Source organism: Bos javanicus, chromosome 24, assembly GCF_032452875.1.
Source record: "Bos javanicus breed banteng chromosome 24, ARS-OSU_banteng_1.0, whole genome shotgun sequence".
NCBI classification, from domain to species: Eukaryota; Metazoa; Chordata; class Mammalia; order Artiodactyla; family Bovidae; genus Bos; species Bos javanicus.
In genome coordinates, this window is record NC_083891.1 from 19,976,530 (window position 1) to 20,000,225 (window position 23,696).

General features: G+C 40.0%; 1 protein-coding gene across 5 annotated transcripts in view; it reads right to left on the bottom strand.

The window, feature by feature from the left end:
• KIAA1328 (KIAA1328 ortholog) overlaps nt 1–23,696 on the bottom strand; it is a 427,554-nt gene that overhangs the window by 77,777 nt on the left and 326,081 nt on the right. For all 5 annotated transcript variants that reach the window (XM_061400423.1, XM_061400422.1, XM_061400426.1 and 2 more), the window contains one exon: nt 13,458–13,639. In XM_061400423.1, the coding sequence (XP_061256407.1) occupies nt 13,458–13,639 (182 nt within the window). The remainder of the gene's footprint in view (nt 1–13,457; nt 13,640–23,696) is intronic.

A 23,696-nucleotide genomic window follows, 5' to 3' on the forward strand; every position in this document is an offset into this window, starting at 1 on the left:
CCAGATGCCATGATCTTCGTTTTCTGAATGTTGAGCTTTAAGCCAACTTTTTCACTCTCCTCTTTCACTTTCATCAAGAGGCTTTTTAGTTCCTCTTCACTTTCTGCCATAAGGGTGGTGTCATCTGTATATCTGAGGTTATTGAAATTTCTTCCGGCAGTCTTGATTCTAGCTTTTGTGTTTCTCATGATGTACTCTGCATAGAAGTTAAATAAGCAGGGTGACAATATACAGCCTTGACGTACTCCTTTTCCTATTTGGAACCAGTCTGTTGTTCCATGTCCAGTTCTAACTGTTGCTTCCTGACGTGCATACAGATTTCTCAAGAGGCAGGTCAGGTGGTCTGGTATTCCCATCTCTTTCAGAATTTTCCACAGTTTATTGTCATCCACACAGTCAAAGGCTTTGGCATAGTCAATAAAGCAGAAATAGATACTTTTCTGGAATTCTCTTGCTTTTTCGATGATCCAGTGGATGTTGGCAATTTGATCTCTGGTTCCTTTGCCTTTTCTAAAACCAGCTTGAACATCTGGAAGTTCATGATTCACGTACTGCTGAAGCCTGGCTTGGAGAATTTTGAGTATTACTTTACTAGCGTGTGAGATGAGTGCAACTGTGTGGTAGTTTGAGCTTTCTTTGGCATTGCCTTTCTTTGGTATTGGAATGAAAACTGACCTTTTCCAGTCCTGTGGCCACTGCTGAGTTTTCCAAATTTGCTGGCATATTGAGTGCAGCATTTTCACAGCATCATCTTTCAGGATTTGAAATAGCTCAACTGGAATTCCATCACCCCCACTAGCTTTGTTCGTAGTGATGCTTTCTAAGGCCCACTTGAGTTCACATTCCAGGATGTCTGGCTCTAGGTCAGTGATCATACCATTGTCATTATCTTGGTCATGAAGATCTCTTTTGTACAGTTCTTCTGTGTATTCCTGCCACCTCTTCTTAATATCTTCTGCTTCTGTTAGGTCCATACCATTTCTGTCCTTTATCGAGCCCATCTTTGCATGAAATGTTCCCTTGGTATCTCTAATTTTCTCGAAGAGATCTCTAGTCTTTCCCATTCTGTTGTTTTCCTCTATTTCTTTGCATTGATCACTGAGGAAGGCTTTCTTATCTCTTCTTGCTATTCTTTGGAACTCTGCATTCAGATGGGAATATCTTTCCTTTTCTCCTTCGCTTTTCGCTTCTCTTCTTTTCACAGCTATTTGTAAGGCCTCCCCAGACAGCCATTTTGCTTTTCTGCATTTGTTTTCCACGGGGATGGTCCTGATCCCTGTCTCCTGTACCATGTCACGAACCTCCGTCCATAGTTCATCAGGCACTCTATCTATCAGATCTAGTCCCTTAAATCTATTTCTCACTTCCACTGTATAATCATAAGGGATTTGATTTAGGTCATACCTGAATGGTCTAGTGGTTTTCCCTACTTTCTTCAATTTAAGTCTGAATTTGGCAATAAGGAGTTCATGATCTGAGCCACAGTCAGCTCCTGGTCTTGTTTTTGTTGACTGTATAGAGCTTCTCCATCTTTGGCTGCAAAGAATGTAATCAATATGATTTTGGTGTTGACCATCTGGTGATGTCCACGTGTAGAGTCTTCTCTTGTGTTGTTGGAAGAGGGTGTTTGCTATGACCAGTGCGTTCTCTTGGCAAAACTCTATTAGTCTTTGCCCTGCTTCATTATGTATTCCAAGGCCAAATTTGCCTGTTAGTCCAGGTGTTTCTTGACTTCCTACTTTTGCATTCCAGTCCTCTATAATGAAAAGGACATCTTTTTGGGGTGTTATTTCTAAAAGGTCTTGTAGGTCTTCATAGAATCATTCAACTACAGCTTCTTCAGTGTTACTGGCTGGGGCACAGACTTGGATTACTGTGATATTGAATGGTTTGCCTTGGAAATGAACAGAGATCATTCTGTTGTTTTTGAGATTGTATCCAAGTACTGCATTACAGACTCTTTTGTTGACCATGATGGCTACTCCATTTCTTCTGAGGGATTCCTGCCCACAGCAGTAGATATAATGGTCATCTGAATTAAATTTCACCCATTCCAGTCCATTTTATTTTACTTTTTAAATTTTATTTTATTTTTAAACTTTACAATATTGTATTAGTTTTGCCAAATAAGTTCGCTGATTCCTAGAATGTCGACATTCACTCTTGCCATCTCCTGTTTGACGACTTCCAATTTGCCTTGTTTCATGGACCTAACATTCCAGGTTCCTATGCAATATTGCTCTTTACAGCATTGGACCTGGCTTTGTATCACCAGTCATATCCACAACTGGGTATTGTTCTTGCTTTGGCTCCATCCCTTCATTCTTTCTGGAGTTATTTCTCCACTGATCTCCAGTAGCATAGTGGGCACCTACTGACCTGGGGAGTTCCTCTTTCAGTATCCTATCTTTCGCCTTTTCATACTGTTCATGGGGTTCTCAAAGCAAGAATATTGAAGTGGTTTGCTATTCCCTTCTCCAGTAGACCACATTTTGTCTCCTTAGGTAGTTTTATTCCAAGGTATTTTATTCTTTTTGTTGCAATGGTGAACACGATTGTTTCCTTATTTTCTCCGATTTTTCATTTTTAGTATATAGGAATGCAAGGGATTTCTTCTATATATTAACTTTATATACAGACTTTACTAAACTCTTTGATTTGCTGTTATTGTTGTTCAGTTGCTAAGCCGTGTGTGGCTTTTTGTGATCCCATGGACTGCAGCATGCCAGAGTCCCCTGTCCTTCATTATCTCCCAGAGTTTGCTCAGAATGATGTCCACTGAATCAGTGATGCTATTTATCTATCTCATTTTCTGTTGCCCACAACTCCTTTTGCCTTCAATCTTTCCCAGCATCAGGGTCTTTTCCAATGAGTTGGTTCTTTGCACTAGGTGGGCAAAGTATTCCAATGAATACTCAGGGTTGATTTCCTTTAGGATTGAGTGGTTTGATCTCCTTGCAGTCCAAGGGACTCTCAACAGTCTTCTCCAGCACCACACTTCGAAAGCATCAGTTCTTTGGTACTCAATCTTCTTTGTGGTCCAACTCTCATATCCGTACATGACTACTGGAGAAAGCATAGCTTTGACTATTTGGACCTTTATCGGAAAAGTGATGTCTTTGCTTTTTAATAGGCTGTCCAGGTTTTTCATAGCTTTCTTTCCCAAGGAGCAAGTGTGTTTTAACCTCATGGCTGCAGTCACCATCTGCAGTGATTTTGGAGCTCAAGAAAACATAATCTGTCACTGCTTTCACTTTTTCCCCTCCAATTTGCCATGAAGTGATGGGACCAGATGCCATGATTGTAGTGTTTTAAATGTTGAGTTTTAAGCCAGCTTTTTCATTCTCCTCTTTCACCTTCATCAAGAGGCTCTTTAGTTCCTCTTCTCTTTCTGCCTGTAGAGTGGTATTATCTGTATATCTGAGGTTGCTGATATTTATCCTGGAAATCTTGATTCCAGCTGAGCTTTATCTAGTCTGGCATTTTGTATGGTGTACTCTGCATATAAACTGTATAAACAGGGTGACAATACATAGCCTTGTTGTACTCCTTTCCCAATTTTGAACCAGTCCGTTGTTCCATGTCCAATTCTGTTGCTTCTTGACCTGCATACAGGTTTCTCAAGAGACTTCAAGTGGTCTGGTATTCCCATATCTTCAAGAATTTTTCACAGTTTGTTTTTGATCCACATAGTCAAAGGGTTTAGCATAGTCAAAAAGCAGAAGTAGATGTTTTTCTGGAATTCCCTTGCTTTTTCTATGATCCAATGGATGTTGGCAATTTGATCTCTTGCAACTGTTCAGTGTACAAGTCTTGCAATCTTGGTTAAATTTATTGCTAGGTATTTTATTGTTTTGATGCTGTTATAAATGGAATTGTTTTCTTACTCCTTTTCAGTAGTTCATTACTGCTGCTGCTGCTGCTAAGTTGCTTCAGTCGTGTCCGACTCTGTGCGACCCCATAGATGGCAGCCCACCAGGCTTCCCCGTCCCTGGGATTCTCCAGGCAAGAGTACTGGAGTGGGTTGCCATTTCCTTGTCCAATGCATGAAAGTGAAAAGTGAAAGTGAAATCGCTCAGTCGTGTCCAACTCTTCGAGACCCCATGGACTGCAGCCCACCAGGCTCCTCTGCCCAAGGGATTTTCCAGGCAAGAGTACTGGAGTGGGGTGCCATTGCCTTCTCTGAGGTCATTACTAGTGTATACAAATACAATAGATTTTTGTGCTAAATTCTATTCTGAAACTCTGTTAAATTCATTTATTAGCTCTAACAGCTTTGGTGCAATTAGTTCTAGTAGTTTTTTCTTTTTTTCATTCTCTAGGATATTCTCTATATAAAATCATGTCATCTGCTAATGCAATTTAAATTCTTCCTTTCCAATTTGAGTATGTTTTCTTTTTCTTGCCTAATTTTTATATGTCTTCTTAAAAAATAGAAAACTTCCAGTAAAATGTTGAAGAGAAGTGGCAAAAGTGGGAATACTTGGCTTGTTCTTGATCTTAGAGGGAAGTCTTTCACGACTGAATATGACATTAGGTGTGGGCTTTTCATAGATGTCCCTCATTATGTTGAAGAAGTTTCCTTCTACTCCTATTTTATTATTGTTTTTATCATGGAGTGTCAGATTTTGTCAAATGATTTTTCTGTGTTAACATGATCATATTTTTTATTTTTATTACTATGGTATTTTTATTATGAAATACCTTTTAATATGATAAACCACCTGTATGATGAATTCTTGGGCTAAATCCTATTTGATCATGATATATAATTCTTTTAATATGCTGCTGCATTCAGTTCGCTATTATTTTGTTGAGGATATTTTCATCTATATTCACAATGGATTTTTGTCTATAGTTTTCTTGTGATGTCTTTGACTTTGCTTGCAGAATAATGCTTCCTCTGCTATATTTTTGGGAAGAGTCTGAAAAAGATTTGTCTTAATTCTTCTTTACTATTTGATACAATTCAGCAGTGAAGCCATCCAATTTTGAGCTTGCTTTTGTTGGGAGCTTTGTGATTACTGGTTTAATCTATTTGCTAACAGGTTTATTAAGATGTTTTGCTTTTCTTAGGTCAGTTTTGGTACTTTGTGTATTTTTAGGAATGAATCCATTCCTAGGTGAATCCATTTCACCGAGGTGTGTTGGCTTTTAGTTGTCTATTGTTTGTCTCAACTGTTATTTTTTACCCCAGGTGGCAGTGGTGTTTTCATTTGGCTTTCAATGTTTTCAAGGAATGTCCTACATACAGCTGCTTCTTTGTCTTGAAAAAGTTTACACGTAGGAAAAACAAAGGAGATCTCCATGTATCAGCCCTTTGGGAAATCCACAGACAGGATGAAACAGATAAACACAACTCCTTGAGAATAAGGTCTGCTTCCTCTGGGACCAGTTCACACCTGGAACTCGGCTGTCATCTGTAAGACTGCTGCTATGCTGTAGAAGGGAGTAGGGTGAACATAAATTAAAACTTTGTAAAGTTCTCCTACCATGGTTCAGTGGCCTTGTTCCCAGTTAAGCATTTGCTTGGTTTCCATAAATCATTCACCATCTTCCAGAGCTTTGGTAATGTGGGTTCTGACAGTATGTGCCAGGTTTTTCAGTGTTTCTGGGGAGGGATAAGCTCCTGGAAGTCCCTATGCTGCCATCTTGCTGACCTGCTCCTGATTCATTCATGATGCTAGCATAACTCTAATACCAAAACCTGACAAGGTCATTACCAAAAAAAAAAAAAAAAAAAAAAGGACGTTATGCACCAATATCTCCCAATCAGTGTAATTCATCACGTTAACAGAATAAGGAAGAAAACACATGATCATCTCAATAGGTGCAGGAAAAAAAAGACTTGATGAAATTCAACACTCATTACCATAAAGGCTCTCAGCAAATGAGGAGGAAACTTTCTTAACCTGATAAAGGGCATTTACGGAAAGCCTACATTTAAATCGTACTTAATGGTGAAAGACAGTCTGCCTTCCCTGTGACACTGGGAACAAGGCATGAGTCCACTTTTACCATTTTATTCTACACTGTTAATAGAATCCTAGAAAGGACAGTGAAATAAGAAGTAAAAGGCATGAAAAGATTGGAAAGAGAGTAACTGTTATGGACTGAATTGTGCTTTCAGCCCCACCCCACCGCCCTCGGCAATTCAAATGCAGAAGTCCTAACCCCCAGTACAGCTCAGAATGTGACTATATTGGAAGACAGGGCCTTTAAAGAGGTATGTGCTGTGTGCTTAGTCTCTCAGACGTGTCTGACTATTTGTGATCCCCATGGACTGTAGCCCGCCAGGCTCCTCTGTCAATGGGGATTCTCTGGGCAAGAATACTGGAGTGGGTTGCCATGCCCTCCTCCAGGGGATCTTCCCAACCCAGGGATTGAACTCAGGCCTCCCACATTGCAGATGGATTCTTTACCATCTGAGCCGCCAGGGAAGCTCTTTTAAAGAGGTAATGAAGGTCAAATGAAGTCATATGGGTGGCCCATAATCCAGTAAGACTCTGTCCTTATAAGAAAAGGGAGACACACCAAGGATGCACATTCACAGCAAACAGGGCATGTGAGGACACACTGAAAAGGCAGCCACGTGCAAACCAAGGAGAGAGGCCTCACGGGGAATGACTGGAAAGGAACACAAGGAAGCTTTCATGAATAATGGAAATGCGCTATTTCTTAACCATGTGGGTATATATAAGTGTCAAGGTTTATCAAACTGTACTCTTCAGTCCTATGCAATTTTATTGTACAAAAATTAAATCTCAATTAGAATAAAAGAAACTGAAGAAAAACCCATAGTATTCTTGGCTTTCAAGCAGTGCTTTTTAAGACCCCTTCTTCACTGATATCTCTGATATTACCAATCAATCAACATAAGGGCTTTAAAGGGACCAGCACGTACACTTCTTAAACCACTAAATCATTGTAGGCACTGAGGTCAAAGATCTCATTGATTAGATCCTTGTTGTGGAAAAATAAGGCAAGGACACAGAAAAGAAAACTAATATATATACAGTTGACCTTTGAAGAACGTGGGGGTTAATCCAAGTATAACTTAGAGGTGGCCCTCGGTACAGGCAGTTCTTCCACATTTATAGATTCAACCAACCAAAGACTGTGTAGAATTGCAGTATTTACTCCTGAAAGGATTCGACATGTAAGGGGATTCTGGCAGCTCAACCCTGAGTAGTTTAAGGGTCAACTGTAATATATTCATTCATTAAACAAATACATTATGAGCGTCTACCATGTGTTAAGCAACATTCAAGGAGACATGGAAACAATGGTGAACATAAGGAGTGCTTATATGCTCTTGGGAGAAGACACAAAACATACATGATAAGTAAGTAAATTATGTAGTATTTTGAGATACTTCTATCGCAGAGGATAGGCAATGTAGAGCCTCTGGCTTAAGAGACTATTCAATACATAGCTACTTTGGCTCTGAATGTTGGTCTCTTGTGATTGAATTTCTTTTCTGAGTGGGCTAGGCAGGATGATTTAATATACGTGGTTACATTTATTCATAGCTCTGCAGTATGCTTGTCTTCTGTGTTCTGATGATCAAAGTATCAAGTTTTAACAAATTTGTTATCTCAGACTACTGGGAACCAGGAGTAAGATATTGTGGCATTCCTTCTAATGATTAGACATATAATAATAATGCTAATAATAAAAGAAACATAAATAAATGCTCTTTAGGGGCAAGATGGAAATTGTTTCTGTACTTTAGATAATCCCACTTGCTTATTTTTTAAAATCAGGACCTCTATATTAATCCAACATAGATTGCAAAGAACACTTAGATCATTGCAAGCATGGGCTTACTTAGAGGGAGAACTAGGAACTTCAGAGATTATTCCTCACTTGGGATTACTCCTTCACTTCCAGTAAAAGAAAACTGTGTTTGGGAGTCTCTCAGAGAGTCTCAACCAGTGACAGCTGCTGTATATTATATAAACTAAAAAACTTGAGAGACAAAACGCAGGTCACAGTCAATATCATCAGGTAAATCCAATTTACTCTAGGTTCAGTTCAGTTCAGTTGCTCAGTCCTGTCTGACTCTTTGTGACCCCATGGACTGTAGCACACCAGGCTTCCCTGTCCATCATTAACTCTCAGAACTTGCTCAAACTCATGACCATTGAGTCAGTGATGCCATCCAACCATCTCATCCTCTGTCGTCCCCTTCTCTTCCTGCCTTCAATCTTTCCCAGCATCAGGGTCTTTTCCAAGGAGTCAGTTCTTTGCATCAGGTGGCCAAAGTATTGGAGTTTCAGCCTCAGCATCAGTCCTTCCAATGAACATTCAAGACTGATTTCCTTTAGGATGGACTAGTTGGGTCTCCTTGCAGTCCGAGGGACTCTCAAGAGTCTTTTCCAACACCACAGTTCAAAAGCATCAATTCTTTGGCGCTCAGCTTTCTTTATAGTCCAAGTCTCACATCTATACATGATCACTGGAAAAACCATAGCTTTGACTAGATGGACCTTTGTTGGCAAAATAATGATTTTGCTTTTAAATATGTTGTCCAGGTTTGTCACATCTTTTCTTCCAAGGAGCAAGCGTCTTTTAATTTCATGGCTGCAGTCACCATCTGCAGTGATTTTGGAGCCCACCAAAAATAAAGTCTGTCACTGTTTCCATTGTTTCCCATCTATTTGCCATGAAGTAAGTGAGGGGACTGGACAGCACGATCTTAGGTTTTTGAATGTTGAGTTTTAAGCCAGCTTCTTCACTCTCCTCTTTCACCTTCATCAAGAGGCTCTTTAGTTTCTCTTTACTTTCTGCCATAAGGGTGGTGTAATCTGCATATCTGAGGATATTGATACTCCTCCTGGCAATCTTGATTCCAGCTTGAGCTTCATCCAGCCTGGCATTTTGCATGATGTACTCTGCATATACATTAAATAAGCAGGGTGACAAAATATAGCCTTGATGTACTCCTTTCCCAATTCTGAACCAGTCCATTGTTTCATGTCTGGTTCTAACTGTTGCTTCTTGACCTGTATACTGACTTCTCAGGAACCAGGTAAGGTGTTCTGGTATTCCCATCTCTTGAAGAATTTTCCACAGGTGCTTGTGATCTACACAGTTAAAGGCTTTGGTGTAATCAATAAAGCAGAAGTAGATGTTTTTCTGGTATTCTCCTGATTTTTCAAACTGCCAGAACTGAGTTTGAGTGTCTCCTGTGGAGGTATGGGTCAGTATTGGCCTGCCGCAGGGGCAGGGGCTCTGGGTGCAGCTACCTGGGTCACACAGCCTGTGGCATAAACCCTCTTGGAGGAGGTCACCATTAACCCCACCATAGAGCCGCCGAGCAGACAACCCACAAACTGCAGAACAATTATACCAAAGAAATTCTTGCACTGTTAAGGAAGTTCTAGGACCCACAACAGATTTCCCAACCTGGGGATCTGGCAAAGGGACTGAGAACCTCCAGGGAATTTGACTTTGGAGGCCACCAGGATTTGATTACAGAACTTAAAGAGGACTGGGGAAACAGACTCTTGGAGGGCACAAACAAAACCTTGTGCACACCAGGACCCAGGAGAAAGGAGCAGTGTCCCCACAAGATACTGACCCAGACTTGCCTGTGAGTGTCCAGGAGTCTCTTGGGAGGCGTGGGTTGGTGGTGGCCTGCTGGCAGGGTCAGGGGCACTGAGTGAGACAGTGGGTGCACCGGACCTTTTGAAGGAGGGCGCCATTATCTTAATTACCTCCACCATAGTTTGGTCTCAGGTCAAACAGGGAGGGAACACAGCCTTGCCCATCAGCAGAAAATTGGATTAAAGATTTAGAACAAGATCCATTAGAACAAGACCCAGTTTCCTCCAGTCAGTCTTTCCCAACAGGAAGCTTCCATAAGCCTCTTATCCATATCAGTTAGAGGACATACAGAATGAAAATCACAGTCAGTCTAGGTTCAGCTTTTCTCAAACTCTCTCAAAGTGTTAAGGGGAGTGAGAAATTGATGACAGAGAAACAAAGACGAGCTAACTCTAAATGTAGTACTGGGCTTTGGAATGGCTTTCCAGCCTGATTCAGGAATGAGAATCAGTGATTGTTCAGGAAGGAGAGGGTCTAGGCAAGCTAGGAAAGAATAAAAACACTGCTGAGTAGGGAGGAAAAAAGAAGAATGAAGAGTGGGTATTTTTAAATTTATGCTTTTGGCTTAAAAGTTCTTTTTCTTAAATTATGATTTTTTTTAATTGGAAGATAATTGCTTTACAATATTGTGTTGGCCTCTGCCAGCTTAAAAGTTCTTGATTCAAGTCTGGATTTTCCATAGTAAGTCTCCTTGTTCCACAGAGCTCAATAAAGGCAACTAAGAACATTCCAAGCATTGATGATTGAAAAACAATTTACATCTCAAGCATAATTCTGACAATACTGTACTGTACTGATATTTTCACAATCACAAGGTTATTTCTTGAGATAAGAATCAGGCCTTTTTTTTTTTTTGAACGTGTTTGGTATTAATAAAGTTGACAGAATGGTGAGGCGGATAGAAGAGGTAAGGGAGTAAGAGACTGATAATAAAGATTAATGGTCCTGCAGTAAATGTCCTATGTAGTACTTAATGATTAAAGGACAACAAAAGTAACAAAGGATATGAAACAGAAGAATAATATGTTTAAAAATTCAGACACGCTAAAGGGGGAAAGCAATTAAGGAGATGCTAAACCCAGCAGTGTAACTTAGGCAATTAGTGTTAGGTCGTTGGCCTTATGCTAAACAGGGTGTCTGATCCTGCCACAGCACACCTGGGGAAAGTCCGTCTCTCACTGCAAATGCCAGTGCAACAACCTTGCCCTGTACTGTGATCTGTGTGTACCACCAGCCCTGCAACGGGCAGAGCAGCTCCAAGGGGCAACTTCAGCTCCTCAGTGATCAGCTATACCATCATTGTGCTTTTCTCTCCATATTAGAATAAAAGAAGGGAAAAATACAAGACAGCATTTCTTGCGAGTAGAAGAAAAAGTTAATAATTGCTGTGAATACCTTGAAGCAGAACTCTTTTAAAAAGATGAAAAATTTTCTATTTTTCTCACTATAATGCAATAATCCTCCCCCACAACCCCTCAAAAAAGGGGGAAGGAAAAAAAAGAGTAATGAAAAAAATAAAACCATGAGTGAACTGTGCCTGGAAACTGCAGAATTGTAACAGCTTTCTCTTGGTTAAATTGATTGGTCTAGTAACATTATAAAATGACTATTAGGATTCATTGTGCACAACAGAAAGTGCTGAAATGTCAGCAGACTACACAGCAAAAAGTAATGGGTTCTGAATCCCTGTTAGTCAAAAATGATTTTGTTTCAAATTAGAAATTGATTTTTTTGGGGGGTGGGCACAAGCCCTTTGTAGACTTCCGGCTTCTGTAGCTGGGCCTGGGAGAGATTAACCTCCACAGCAGGGCTGGCCTGATGACACCTTTTCTCAAAGTGCCTTTTCAATTGCAGCTTTCTAATGTTGCTGTGGTCTCAGCCAATAACACAAGTTATTTGTCCCTTTGCTATTACACTAAATTTTTCTCATATTGCTATTTTATTTTAGTGCCGACACACAACACAAGTTTGTTGTCAGTTTAACAGAAGACTATGTTGAGCCTTGCAGTGTAACCGCCACAGTGATTTCGATTGGTTCTCCACTCTCCGAAGTGCAGTGACTCAGAACAGAAGAAGCCAAAAGTAAGAATGTCCCATCTCTGAAGGATGACTAATAGACAAAGTAGATAAGATTCCATCTCAGATACAAAGTCTCCTCAGTTTCATTTCTGTTTCTGGTAGCAAAGTCTAAAAAGACAAGAGTTGTTCTAAGTTGTCCTAAAACAGTAGAGGTATGCAGAACTTTTGTCCTATATCAAATGAAATGTACCTTTGCTCTTTTTTCAAACTGTGGATAGTCTCCTTTTGAAACTTGGACTAATTACCTTCTTTTAATTATCTGGGAGAGGACTAAATGGTTTCTAGATTAATCATAATTAAAACCAAAAACGTGACAAAGCTGGCAGTTGATGAGGAAAGGCAGGGAGTAGTATACCTATAAGATCTCATAAAAGTAAAGTATTAGTTGCTCAGTGGTGCCTGACTCTTTGCAACCCCATGGACTGCAGTTCTTCTGTCCATGGAATTCTCCAGACTAGAATATTACAGTGGGTTGCCATTTCCTTTTCCAGGGGATCTTCCCAACCTAGAGATTGAACCCAGGTCTTCTGAATTACAAGTAGATTCTTTACCATCTAAGTCACCAGGGAAGCCCCAGGAAGACCTCATAAAGCACTGTACAGTTCTTAAATAAATAGATGTGAGAGTGACTAGAGAGATTATGAGAAATTGGTTGGTTAACACTAGCAGTGGATAGTGCTAGCTAGCCCAGTAAAAAGAGGTAAACAAGGAGGAAATTGAGGTTAATGGTTGTGAACAGGCAAGAAAGATGTCTGGGAAAGAGGAGAGAACAGAAGTGGGCTCTGAGACCTTTTGGGGCCCTTTGCTTTCTGCACATCTTCTGACCAATGAAGCTCAGACTTGTTCCATTCTGTCCCAGAGTCCTTCCTTTAATGATTCCAGGAGAGATTAAACCAAAAGCCACTTCAGAAACAACTGGGATATGAAATTAAATTTAACTGCTTCACTTAATATTCCATATAGTTATTTATAACTGATTTCTTTTAAAATATCTACCACATATAAAATAGAAAGAATTACTGGTACTTCAAAGACTGCTAGGCAATACAGGCTTAAGACTTATGAGGTTCTGTTTTAGCCACAATGACCTCTCTTCCACCCTCCTCATATTTCCAGTTAATTGAGGATTAATTGCAGTTGTTAGAGTTTACTTTCCCAGCAAAGATTTATGTTAAATTTCTGGTCCTCTTTATTCATTTTAAGTATTATTTTGTGTCTATGACCATGCTAAAGCTGAAACTCCAGTACTTTGGCCACCTCATGCAAAGAGTTGACTCACTGGAAAAGACCCTGATGCTGGGAGGGATTGGGGGCAGGAGGAGAAGGGGACGACAGAGGATGAGATGGCTCGATGGCATCACCGACTCGATAGACATGAGTTTGAGTAAGCTCCGGGAGTTGGTGATGGACAGGGAGGCCTGGTGTGCTGAGATTCATGGGGTCGCAAAGAGTCGGACATGACTGAGTGACTGAACTGAACTGAACTGAACTGATGACCATATTTACTGCTGAATAATTCTTACAGTTGGCTGCTTGCAAAAAGAGGGACACATTAGACAGTTTCTCGTGAGTCCTCTGAGAACTGTTGATGCAATTCACTGATCCAGGAGACGTGCCACCTGTGGCCTTGCAGGTGCATGCTGGTTTGTAACACGTTTAACTCTTGCTCCAGGGTTACAGGAAACCATTTGGAGTTGATGGCTAGCAACCACTAGCAACCTGGCCCCCAAAGCTTCCCATTTTGCTACTGCAGATGCTGAGCTCACCTCTTTGGGATCGACATACATCTTTCTTCTGACTTGTCCACAGGGCATCATCTTCCATCTGTGACTGAAACCCAACTGTCTTCTTATCCCTTCTACTTGCTCCACTGTTAGTGGAGTCTTGGCACTTTTTGCTGGACGGTGATGTTCCAAGTGTCCAGTCATCACACTCTGATTTCAATAAACTGAAAAGAATAAACATGAATGAGCTATAGAGAGCACAGAAGGGGGAATGGATCACACAAAAAAAGCATATAAATTTAGCATGAGTTGAAATGCAATTCATGGCAGTAGAAACTTTTTCTTATTTTTTTATTGATATATAATTTAAAAATTTTACTGAAGACCTGTTCTGTGTCCTGCCAAAACAACTCTAGAGTTGTGGTTCTTATCCTCAAAAGTTTATATCTGGAGTTGGGGAAATAAGAGTCAGACTCATGAAACTGCTAATAAAGCCACAGACTATGACTAAGAACCAGAGTATCTGTAGAAATAAAAAGTGTGCTAAAACAAGACTTGCATAACTAAAATGTTTCTGAGTACTAAAAATGAACATAAGGGATTAAAATATCACCAGTTTGCTTCAAAATGCATTTGTGTTTCTCGTTTTCGATTGTTATGGTATTTATTATGTACTCAGAGTATATGAGGAATAGTACTATAATGCATGTGGGAGAATTGGTCTCTGTCCTCATATAATTTCATTATAAAGTCAACAAGGCAAGTATGGAGTAAAAGAAATTTTAATGAAAATAAACACACATGCATATGTTTTTCTCTCTAGTAAAATATGCTCCCACCATTAGCACAATTCCTCTTGGAACATTTTATTTTTTAGAGAGAAATGTTATCATGATGTGCATCTCTTACTACTCTACCAGTCCCTTCCTTCTAACTATCACGAAGCTCACCGCAATCTCGTGATACTTTCGTTTTGTCTTGCCTATGACCATAAACAATGTGGAAATTAAAATGAAGAAAAAGAATTTATTCAAAGAGTAATATTCTAAAAACTAGAATGTTTAAACTTCCCAGAAGGAGAGGCAATCCCTAGACTAGAACAAGTTGATGGAGTATTACTGGATCCATTATGAATTCCACGAGGCCCTTGACCAGGATTCAAATGACATAAACCCGTCAGAGTCACTGGGCTTGTTTTGTGTGGATCAGAAATTTTCGTAATGTTTGCTCACAACATAATTTATTAATAAAAGTCCATATATTACATAGCTTTATGTTCAGAGTGGTATAAAGAAACTAAAACTGTTAGCAGTATGGTTTTATATGGGCATAAAGCAGTGTATTAAATTTAGGAGCTTAAATTTTTTTTACCAGAACCCAAGGGTCACTTTTCCTTATTAACCTGCCAATGGACGTGTATCTTAGCTCATAAAACTTCTTTTCATGCAGCAGGAAGATAGGCAGAATAAAACTACATCATTGTGAATGTAAGATAAATTTACCTCAACCCAGAAGTCCCAAATCCTGGCAAATTCAACAACTACATCTCTACTTGTTCTTACAGTAAAGTTAACATCACCAAGACTACTGGATTTCCCTAAGTCATACATTCTCGGGTCACTCACGCTCCCAATACTAGCCAGTGTTGATCATTCCCAATACTGAATCCTCCTTCCATTTTACACAGAGGTTTGTCTGTACCTTTATTCCAAATCCCATCCCAGGAACCTGGATTCTAATTTCTCTGAAATAAAGATGATTAAACAAGAATTTTCTTCTTTCATTTACTTCCAAATTTACCCATCTACTATTCTTCTTTTAACATCTCTGAAGAGGGGGCTTCCCTGGTGGTTCAGTGGTAAAGAATTTGCCTGTCAATGAAGGAGACACTGGTTTGATCCCTGATCCAGGAAGATTCCACATGCCGTGCAGCAACTAAGCCCGAGCACCACAACTCCTGAGCCTATGCTCTGCGTCGAGAAGCCACTGCAGTGAGAAACCTGCACGCCACAACTACAGACCAGTGCCTGCTTGTCACAACTCGAGAAAAGCCTGTGCAGCAACAAAGACCCAGCACAGCCAAAAGCAAAAATACAGTTATAAAAAACCTCAAAAGAAAATCATGCCTTTCACTCATGCTCTTGCTACCATTTGACCCATGCCCTCTGTGACTACAGCCTGCCAGTCATCTCCTTTTCTTATCGCTTACAAACTTCTCTGTGCTTTCCCAGGATTACAAATAAGACTGGATGTTTCATTAAAAATCAAAACCTAAACATAAATCCAAAAACTGCTCCCTAAAGTGGGAAAGTTACAGTAATACTCAGTGTCAGAGAAAGTGTGGGCACGAGGATTCTATTATAGTCCTGGGGAAACTGCAAATTGGGATAACCCTTTGGTGAGTGATGTGTCACTACAAGATAAAAGTGCACCTACCCTCTTACAACTGTACTTTTAAGAAGTTACCCCACAGATTACATAAACGACAGCAGAATTAGGAAAGTCTCTCACTCTATATACAAAAACTCCTAGAAGAAAACAGGCAGAATGATCTTTGACATAAACTGTAGCAATATTTTTTTTTTTTTTGGATCTGTCTCTTAAGCAAAGAAAATAAAAACAAAAATAAGAAAGTGGGACCTAATTAAACTTATCCCTGGAGGAGGAAATGGCAACCCACTCCAGTATTCTTGCTTGCTCACGGACAGAGGAGCTTGATGGGCTACAGTCAATGGGGTTGCAAAAGAGTCAGACATGACTTGGTGACTAAACAACAACAGCAATTAAACTTAAAAGCTTTTGTACAGCAAAATAAACCACTGAAGAAACAAAAGACAACCCACCAAATGAGAGATAGTTGGTGGAAATATAATCACTATTTTACAAATAACTTGGGCTTCCCTTGTGGCTCAGAATCCATCTGCAATGCAGGAGACCTGGGTTTGATCCCTGGGTTGGGAAGATCCCCTGGAGAAGGGAAAGGCTACCCATTCCAGTATTCTGGCCTGGAGAATTCCATGGACTGTATAGTCCATGGGGTTGCAAAGACTTGGACACGACTGAGTGACTTTCATTTCAGTTCACTTTTAGATGAAACATAATCTATAAAAATTTTGAATCACTATGTCACACAGCTGAACTAATACAATATTGTAAATCAACTATACCTCAATTAAAAAAAATAAATAAATGAAAAAAGAGAAAAAAAGAATGAGGTAGTTCTCTACACCACTGTGAATAAACTTCATGACATAGTATACAGTTAGAAAAAAGTAATTTGCAATAAAAGAAGGTATACTGTGATCTCATTTTTGTAAAAAAATATACAAAAATATTTTTTAAGTTCTGGATGGATAAATAACAAACCAGAGAAGTAGAAACAGAGTTACCAAGGGAAAGATTTCTATAATTTATATTTTTCTGAATACTTAAATTTCTTACAAAATGCATGTATATTTGTAATTATAAAACAAAAACTTTCACAATCTTCCTTGTATTACTATAATCTCTCTCCTTTGTCAAGCTTCTAGAAAATAATTTTAATAGACATGCCTACTAAAGCTATATTTTAGAGAACAAGTCTAGTGGCATTTTCTCTTTGTTACAAGACCATATTGTCATGTGACTCCTGACAACTGACTCCTTTCTTAAAACTTATTCCCTCGGAGTTCAGGACAGACATCTTGATCGGTTTTCTAGTTCTAGGAGGCTGTTGCTCAGTTCTTTTACTGGGATACTTCTACTTCCCTCTCTGAAATGCAGACATTCCTGATGATCCTGTCCTCGTCTTTTTTCTCTTTCTCTGAGCAATCCTGGCCACATCATCGTATCTTCCTTCAATTATGACTTATAGATAGATTCATCTCGCCCACAATGCTCTCCAAAACTGTTGACCTGTTCCAGAAACTGTCAAAAAACTGTGAAGGGATGTCTTTTCCAACCACTCCAAAAACCAACTCATGTTAAAGCAATAAATAATCTTTATCTTGAAACTAGTTCCTCTCTGTTTCCATTCTCATTTAATGTATCACCATCCTCCTTGTTACTAAGATGAAAAACCTCAGCTGTTTCAAAATCTGCTTTCCTTATTCCTCTTCAATAAATTGCCAAGTCATTCATTTATATATTTGTCAGATATTTATTGAGGACATACGTATATATGCAATGGGGCTAGGGCTGGCATTTATGGAAAACAAACATTTACTGGGGCCTTGTTCTGTGCTAGGTGCTGGGGGTACAAACACAAGCAAGACCGGGATCCTGTTCTCAACGTGATTTTATTGGTGGAGACAGACATGAAGACATATGCTTTTTTTGGGGGAGGTCATGCTGTGCGGCACACACAACTTTCCCAACCAGAGATCAAACTCATGCCCCCTGCATTCCAAGTATGGAGTCTTAACTACTGGACTGATGGGGAAACACAAAACATATAATTTTTGATATGATATGATACATGCTCTGATTCAGGAATATGCATGCTGTTTGTTGTTGTTGTTGCTCAGTCACCCAGTCACGTGACCCCATGTGACCCCACAGACTGCAGCATGCTAGGCCTCCCTGTCCCTCACCATCTTCCGGAGTTTGCCCAAGTTCATGTTCATTAGTGATGTCATCTCGGCATCTCATTCTCTGATGCCCTCTTCTCCTTCTGCCCTCAATCTTTCCCATCATCAAGGACTTTTCCAATGAGTCATCTGTTTGCATCAGATGACCAAAATACTGGAGCGTCAGCTTCAGCATCAGTCCTTCCAGTGAATATTCACAGTTGAGCTCCCTGAAGATTGACTGCTTTGATCTCCTTGCTGTCCAAGAGACTTTCAGGAGTCTTCTCCAGCACCACAGTTCGAAGGTATCAATTCTTTGGCGTTCTGCCTTCTTTATGGTTCAGCTTTTACAGCTGTATGTGACCACTGGGAAGACCGCAGCCTTGACTATATGGACCTTTGTTGACAGAGTGATGTCTCTGCTTTTCAACACACTGTCTAGGTTTGTCATCACTTTGCTGCCAAGAAGCAACAGTCTTCCGATTTCATGGCTGCATCACCATCTGCAGTGATTGTGGATCCCATGAAGAGGAAATCTGTCACGACTTTCACCTTTTCTCCTATTTGCCATGCAGTAATGGGGCTGGATGCCATGATCTTAGTTTTTTTAATATTTAGTCTCAAGCTGGTTCTTTCACTCTCCTCCTTCACGCTCAAGAGGTTCTTTAGTTCCTCTTCACTTTCTGCCATTGGAGTGATATCATCTGCATATTTAAAGTTGGTGATGTTTCTATCCACCTATCTTGATTCCAGCTTGTAACTCATCCAGCCTGGCATTTCTCATGATGTGCTCAGTGTATAGATTAAACAAACGGGGTGACAGCAGACAGTCCTGTGGTTCTCCTTTCTTGATCTTGAACAAATCAATTGCTCCATACAAGATTCTAACTGTTGCTTCTTGAAAAGAAACCTGGAGACAGGTAAGATGGTTTCTCAGGAGACAGATGAGATGGTCTGGTACTCCTATCTCTCCAGGAGCTTTTCACAGCATGGTGTTTATGGGGGCACAAAGGCAGGGCATTTAACTCTAATTGCATGACTGAAAAGAAATTCCTGAAGCATTCAAACTAAATCTTGGTGGATAAGCAGGGGATAAGGAAGGACTTCCCTGGTACTCAGATAGTAAAGAATCTACCTGCAATGCAGGAGACCTGGGTTCAATACCTGGGTCGGGAAGATCCCCTGGAAAAGGGAATAGCAACCTACTCCAGTATTCTTGCCTGGAAAATTCCATGAGCAGAGGAGCCTGGCAGGCTATAGTCCAGGGGGTCACAAAGAGTTGGACATGACTGAGTGACTAACACACACACACAAGGAAGGACAGTAGGATGGAAAAGATATAGTATTAGAAGGAAATGGTATTAATGAATATACTAAGTATCAAAACTTCATAATATATTTTGGGCAACTTAAAAAGTTTGGTACTGTTATAGCATCAAGTGTGGGTATTGGGTATGCACAAGTGGAGGGTGAAGCAAGACAGATGGGAAGGGTAAGGTCATGAAAGGTTTGGTTTTTCATGTCATGGGGCTTGAACTTTATCTTGTCAGTAAGACGGAGTCATTAAAGGGCTCTAAGGAGAGAAAAAATGACATGCTCCAACTTGAATTTATGAAAAATTACCCTGGCACAGGTTAGAGAATGGATTGGATGAGTGCAAAGGTGGCTGAAACAGCTCTGATGAGAGATGGTGTGAGTCTGTAATAGAGAAGTGGTAGAAATGGGAAGGAGGCAACTTTTAAAATATATTTAGGATTTAAAATTGGTAGAATTTGATAAGTGTCTGAATGTGAAGAGCGAGACAGAGGAGTGACTTGAGAATGAATGGCAGAATTTGGGTGGATAAGCAGTAGAGAGAAGGTGGTGGTGGGGGGCGGGGATTACATGTAGCTTGAGGTGTCTACAAAACATCTGGAAAGGTCGTTCAAGAGAACGGATGGATCAACAACCCTGCAGCTTTTTGCTTATTGGCTGACTGACTTTAGGGTGGCGGAGTTGAGAGAGACAGAGTTGAGAAAGTACGCGCTTTACTTTCAATTTTGCCTGTGAAGGAGGAAGGCATTCATTCCTGTGAGTGAAAGAAATGGGTACTGAAGAGAAAAATAGTGTTTTAGAGCCAGTATTGAGGGAATTCAAGGTAAAACGACCAAGAACAACAATAACATTGTCCCACCATGTTGACAGCCTAACAGGCTTAGAAATTGTAGATTTGCTTTGGGGCTCAGGGGCATAGATGTAAAAGCAGAGAAAGCAGCCTGAGAGCTTGATCCAGGGTTAGGATTCTACGTGGAGGGTGCTTCACACCAGAGGTCAAGGGAAATTTGTATACTGATAAAAGAAGAGTTTAGGCCAACCGTTTGGTCTAGAGTGTACGTGGAGAAAAAAGGAAGACAAAGAGGGGACTGAAAGACTGGCAAAAAGGGGAGAAGTGAAGGATTTAGATGTCTCTGTAAGGTAAAACAAAGACGAAACAAAACAACAAGGAAAGCAAACAAAACTTTTGGTATAGTCTATGTGAGAAACGAAAACATGACTAGACTCAGGGGAAAGAGGTGGAGCATAAAGGGAGTACCAGTCAGAGATTTCTGTGATGGAAACGCAGGAGGGGAGAACAAGTTCTGGACATGGCCATGGATGGCATGGCTAAAGAAAACTGGAGTGAAGTGTGGAAGACAAATCTCCTTAACTATGGCAACAGAGATCAACCACACGGATACTGGAATCACACAGAATGGGGTTAGGAGATGTCGTGGGGGGCGACTTTGAGTGGATGTCAAGTTCTGAGATGATGACAGAAAACAAAGAAAAGGAAGAATGGGTTGTAAGACCAGATACCCTGAGATTCACATAGAGGAGGCTTGCTGCAGAGAAAATTATAGTTAAAAGTTTGAGATGTTGGTTCAATTAAAAACAAACTGTGAGCTTAAAAAAAAAAGTTTGAGGTACTGGAATGAGGAAGACAGGAAATGCTGGTACTATAGTCTGTGTCGTTTGCCAGAGGTGACAGAGAAAACTGAGGCAGTGATTCACAGCATGATACACAGTTCAAATTATCTGGGAAACATTTTAGAAGAGTGATGGGCTATCCTTCCCACTCTTAGAAATGGAATGAATCTGTCTGGAGTGAGTCACATGGCATGCCTCCCTCTCTCCTCCTTTAAAGCGTCACAGGTAATTCCACTGTCCAGCAAGTACTGAAAATCAATAAACTATGGCCAAGAATGGGAGAAATCATTTCTTGCATGTGAAAAGGCTGAGGATGAGAAGAGTTTAATGTCTGTGAGACACGGGTTCTATAAGGCACCTTTATGAAATGCTGGTGGGCAAAGGAAGGAAAGGGGTGTTATGGTGTGAGGAAAATTAGGGAAGGAAAGATAGATTTTTAAGAGAATGAAAGCACAAGAGAGAAAATCAATACAAATTACTCAAATTTTGGCATGAGTCATTTAACAAAACTTGAAGGACAAGTCCCTGATTTAGAACATAGAATAGGGAAACAGACACGTATGAAATCTTTTCTTCCTTTCTCCAGTGGCCAGTTTAGGTACCAGTCCTTCCATGTCTAAATAATTGCTATATTGTCCAATTCCTGGCTCAGTTATGGAATCAGCCATTTCTTCAAGGAGATCTGATATTAATATCTTTTAGTTTTTTTTTAAAGCTGATAGGATCGGATTATTACTGCTCCTCAGTTCTCATAGAGTAAGAGACTATATGCATGTATGTATGTACTTATGCATTAATTTATGTATCGAGGTAAACATTGAGAATCATGAGTTTACACTAGTATCTCCAATTCAAACCCCAAACCAACAGGGTTCATTTCAGGCTTTTACCTTTCCATATATGTAACTCCATTCTGTAACAGAGAAGAAACTTGGCTACCATTTCCTTAATACAATTATTTACTTAATTAGTCCTCTTGTATGAAAAGAGGACTATATTCCATCACCACTGCCATAATCCCTAGCCATCCCTCCCCTGCCAATCACCACAACACTGTTCTGGGTATTTCCACTAACACATCTCTGTACAGGCACTCTCTATACTAAGTTCTCACTGGGCTACCTCTGCAGTGAGAAAGTCTTCTTCCTTGGAAGAAAAGCTATGGCAAACCTAGACAGCACATTAAAAAGCAGAGACATCACTTTGCCTACAAAGGTCCATACAGTCAAGGCTATGGTTTTTTGAGTAGTCATGTACGGATGTGAGAGTTGGACCATAAAGAAGGTTGAGCAGTGAAGAATTCATGCTTTCGGATTGTGGTGTTGTAGGAGACTCTTGAGAGTCTCTTGGACTCCAAGGAGACCAAACCAGTCAATCCTAAAGGAAATTAACCCTGAATACTCATTGGAAGGACTGATGCTGAAGCTGAAGCTCCAATACTTTGGCCACCTGATGTGAAAGAGCTGACTCATTGGAAAGGACCCTGATGCTGGGAAAGATTGAGAGCAGGAGAAGAAGGGGGCAATAGAGATTGAGATGGTTGGATGGCATCACCAACTCAATGGACATGAGTTTGAGCAAACTCAGGGAGATAGTGAAGGACAGGAAAGCCTGGCATGCTATAGTCCATGGGGTTGCAGAGTTAGACACAACTTAGCGACTGAACAACAACAACAGAGATCTTAGAAGCAATATTAAGCTGCCTAACAAATATTACTGAAGTTGCAGAAGGAGAAGAGAGAGAAAATGAAGAAGAAAAAATATTTAAAATAGTATGTTAAACAAATAATGGCAGACTATTTCCCAAATATGATGAAAAATGTTGACCCACAGATCACAGCCAAACTGTTGAAAACCAAAGACAAAGACAATTGCAAATGACCAGATAAAATTCCAATTACATACAAAACAATGATTTTGACAGCTAACTTCTCATAAGAACAATGAAAGCCAGAAGATAGTAGACAATATCTTCACAGTGCTAAAAACCAAGAAATAAGAAAACCCAAAATTTCATCTTAGAATTCTGTATCTCATGAAAATATTCTTCAAAAAAAGGAAGGAGAAATAACATTTTTCAGATAAACAAAAACAGGGAAAATGTGCTGTTAGCAGACCTACACAACAAGAAACAATATGTTTTTCAGGTTGAAAGAATCAGTTAGAAACCTGGATCTACGAAATGAAGAGCATCAGAGATAGGACATATGTGAATAAATATAAAACTCTGTATTTTCTCATTCTTCCCTTAATGTCATTAAAAGATATTTGTGTGGATGCTAACTAATTTCAGTTGTGTCCAGCCCTCTGTGACCCCATGGACTGTAGCCTGCAAAGCTACTCTATCCATGGGATTCTCCAGGCAAGAATACTGGAGTGGGTTGCCATTTCCTTCTCCAGGGGATCTCCCCCACCCAGGGATCAAATCCACATCTCTTGTGTCTCATGCATTGGCAAGTGGGTTCTTTATCACTAGCGCCAACTAGGAAGCCCCATTAAAAGGTAAATGCACGTTTAAAGAAGAGAATTTATAATACACTGAGCTGTAATATATATGACAATAATATCACAAAGAATGGAGAGATAAATATATAATATAAAAGTTCTTTAGTCTACATAAAATGATACAATGTTAGTATTATATAGACTATAATAAATTAGGAAAGCATATTATAATCCCTATCAGATCAGATCAGTCGCTCAGTCGTGTCCGAGTCTTTGCGACACAGCACACCAGGCCTCCCTGTCCATCACTGACTCCCGCAGTCCACTCAGACTTACGTCCATC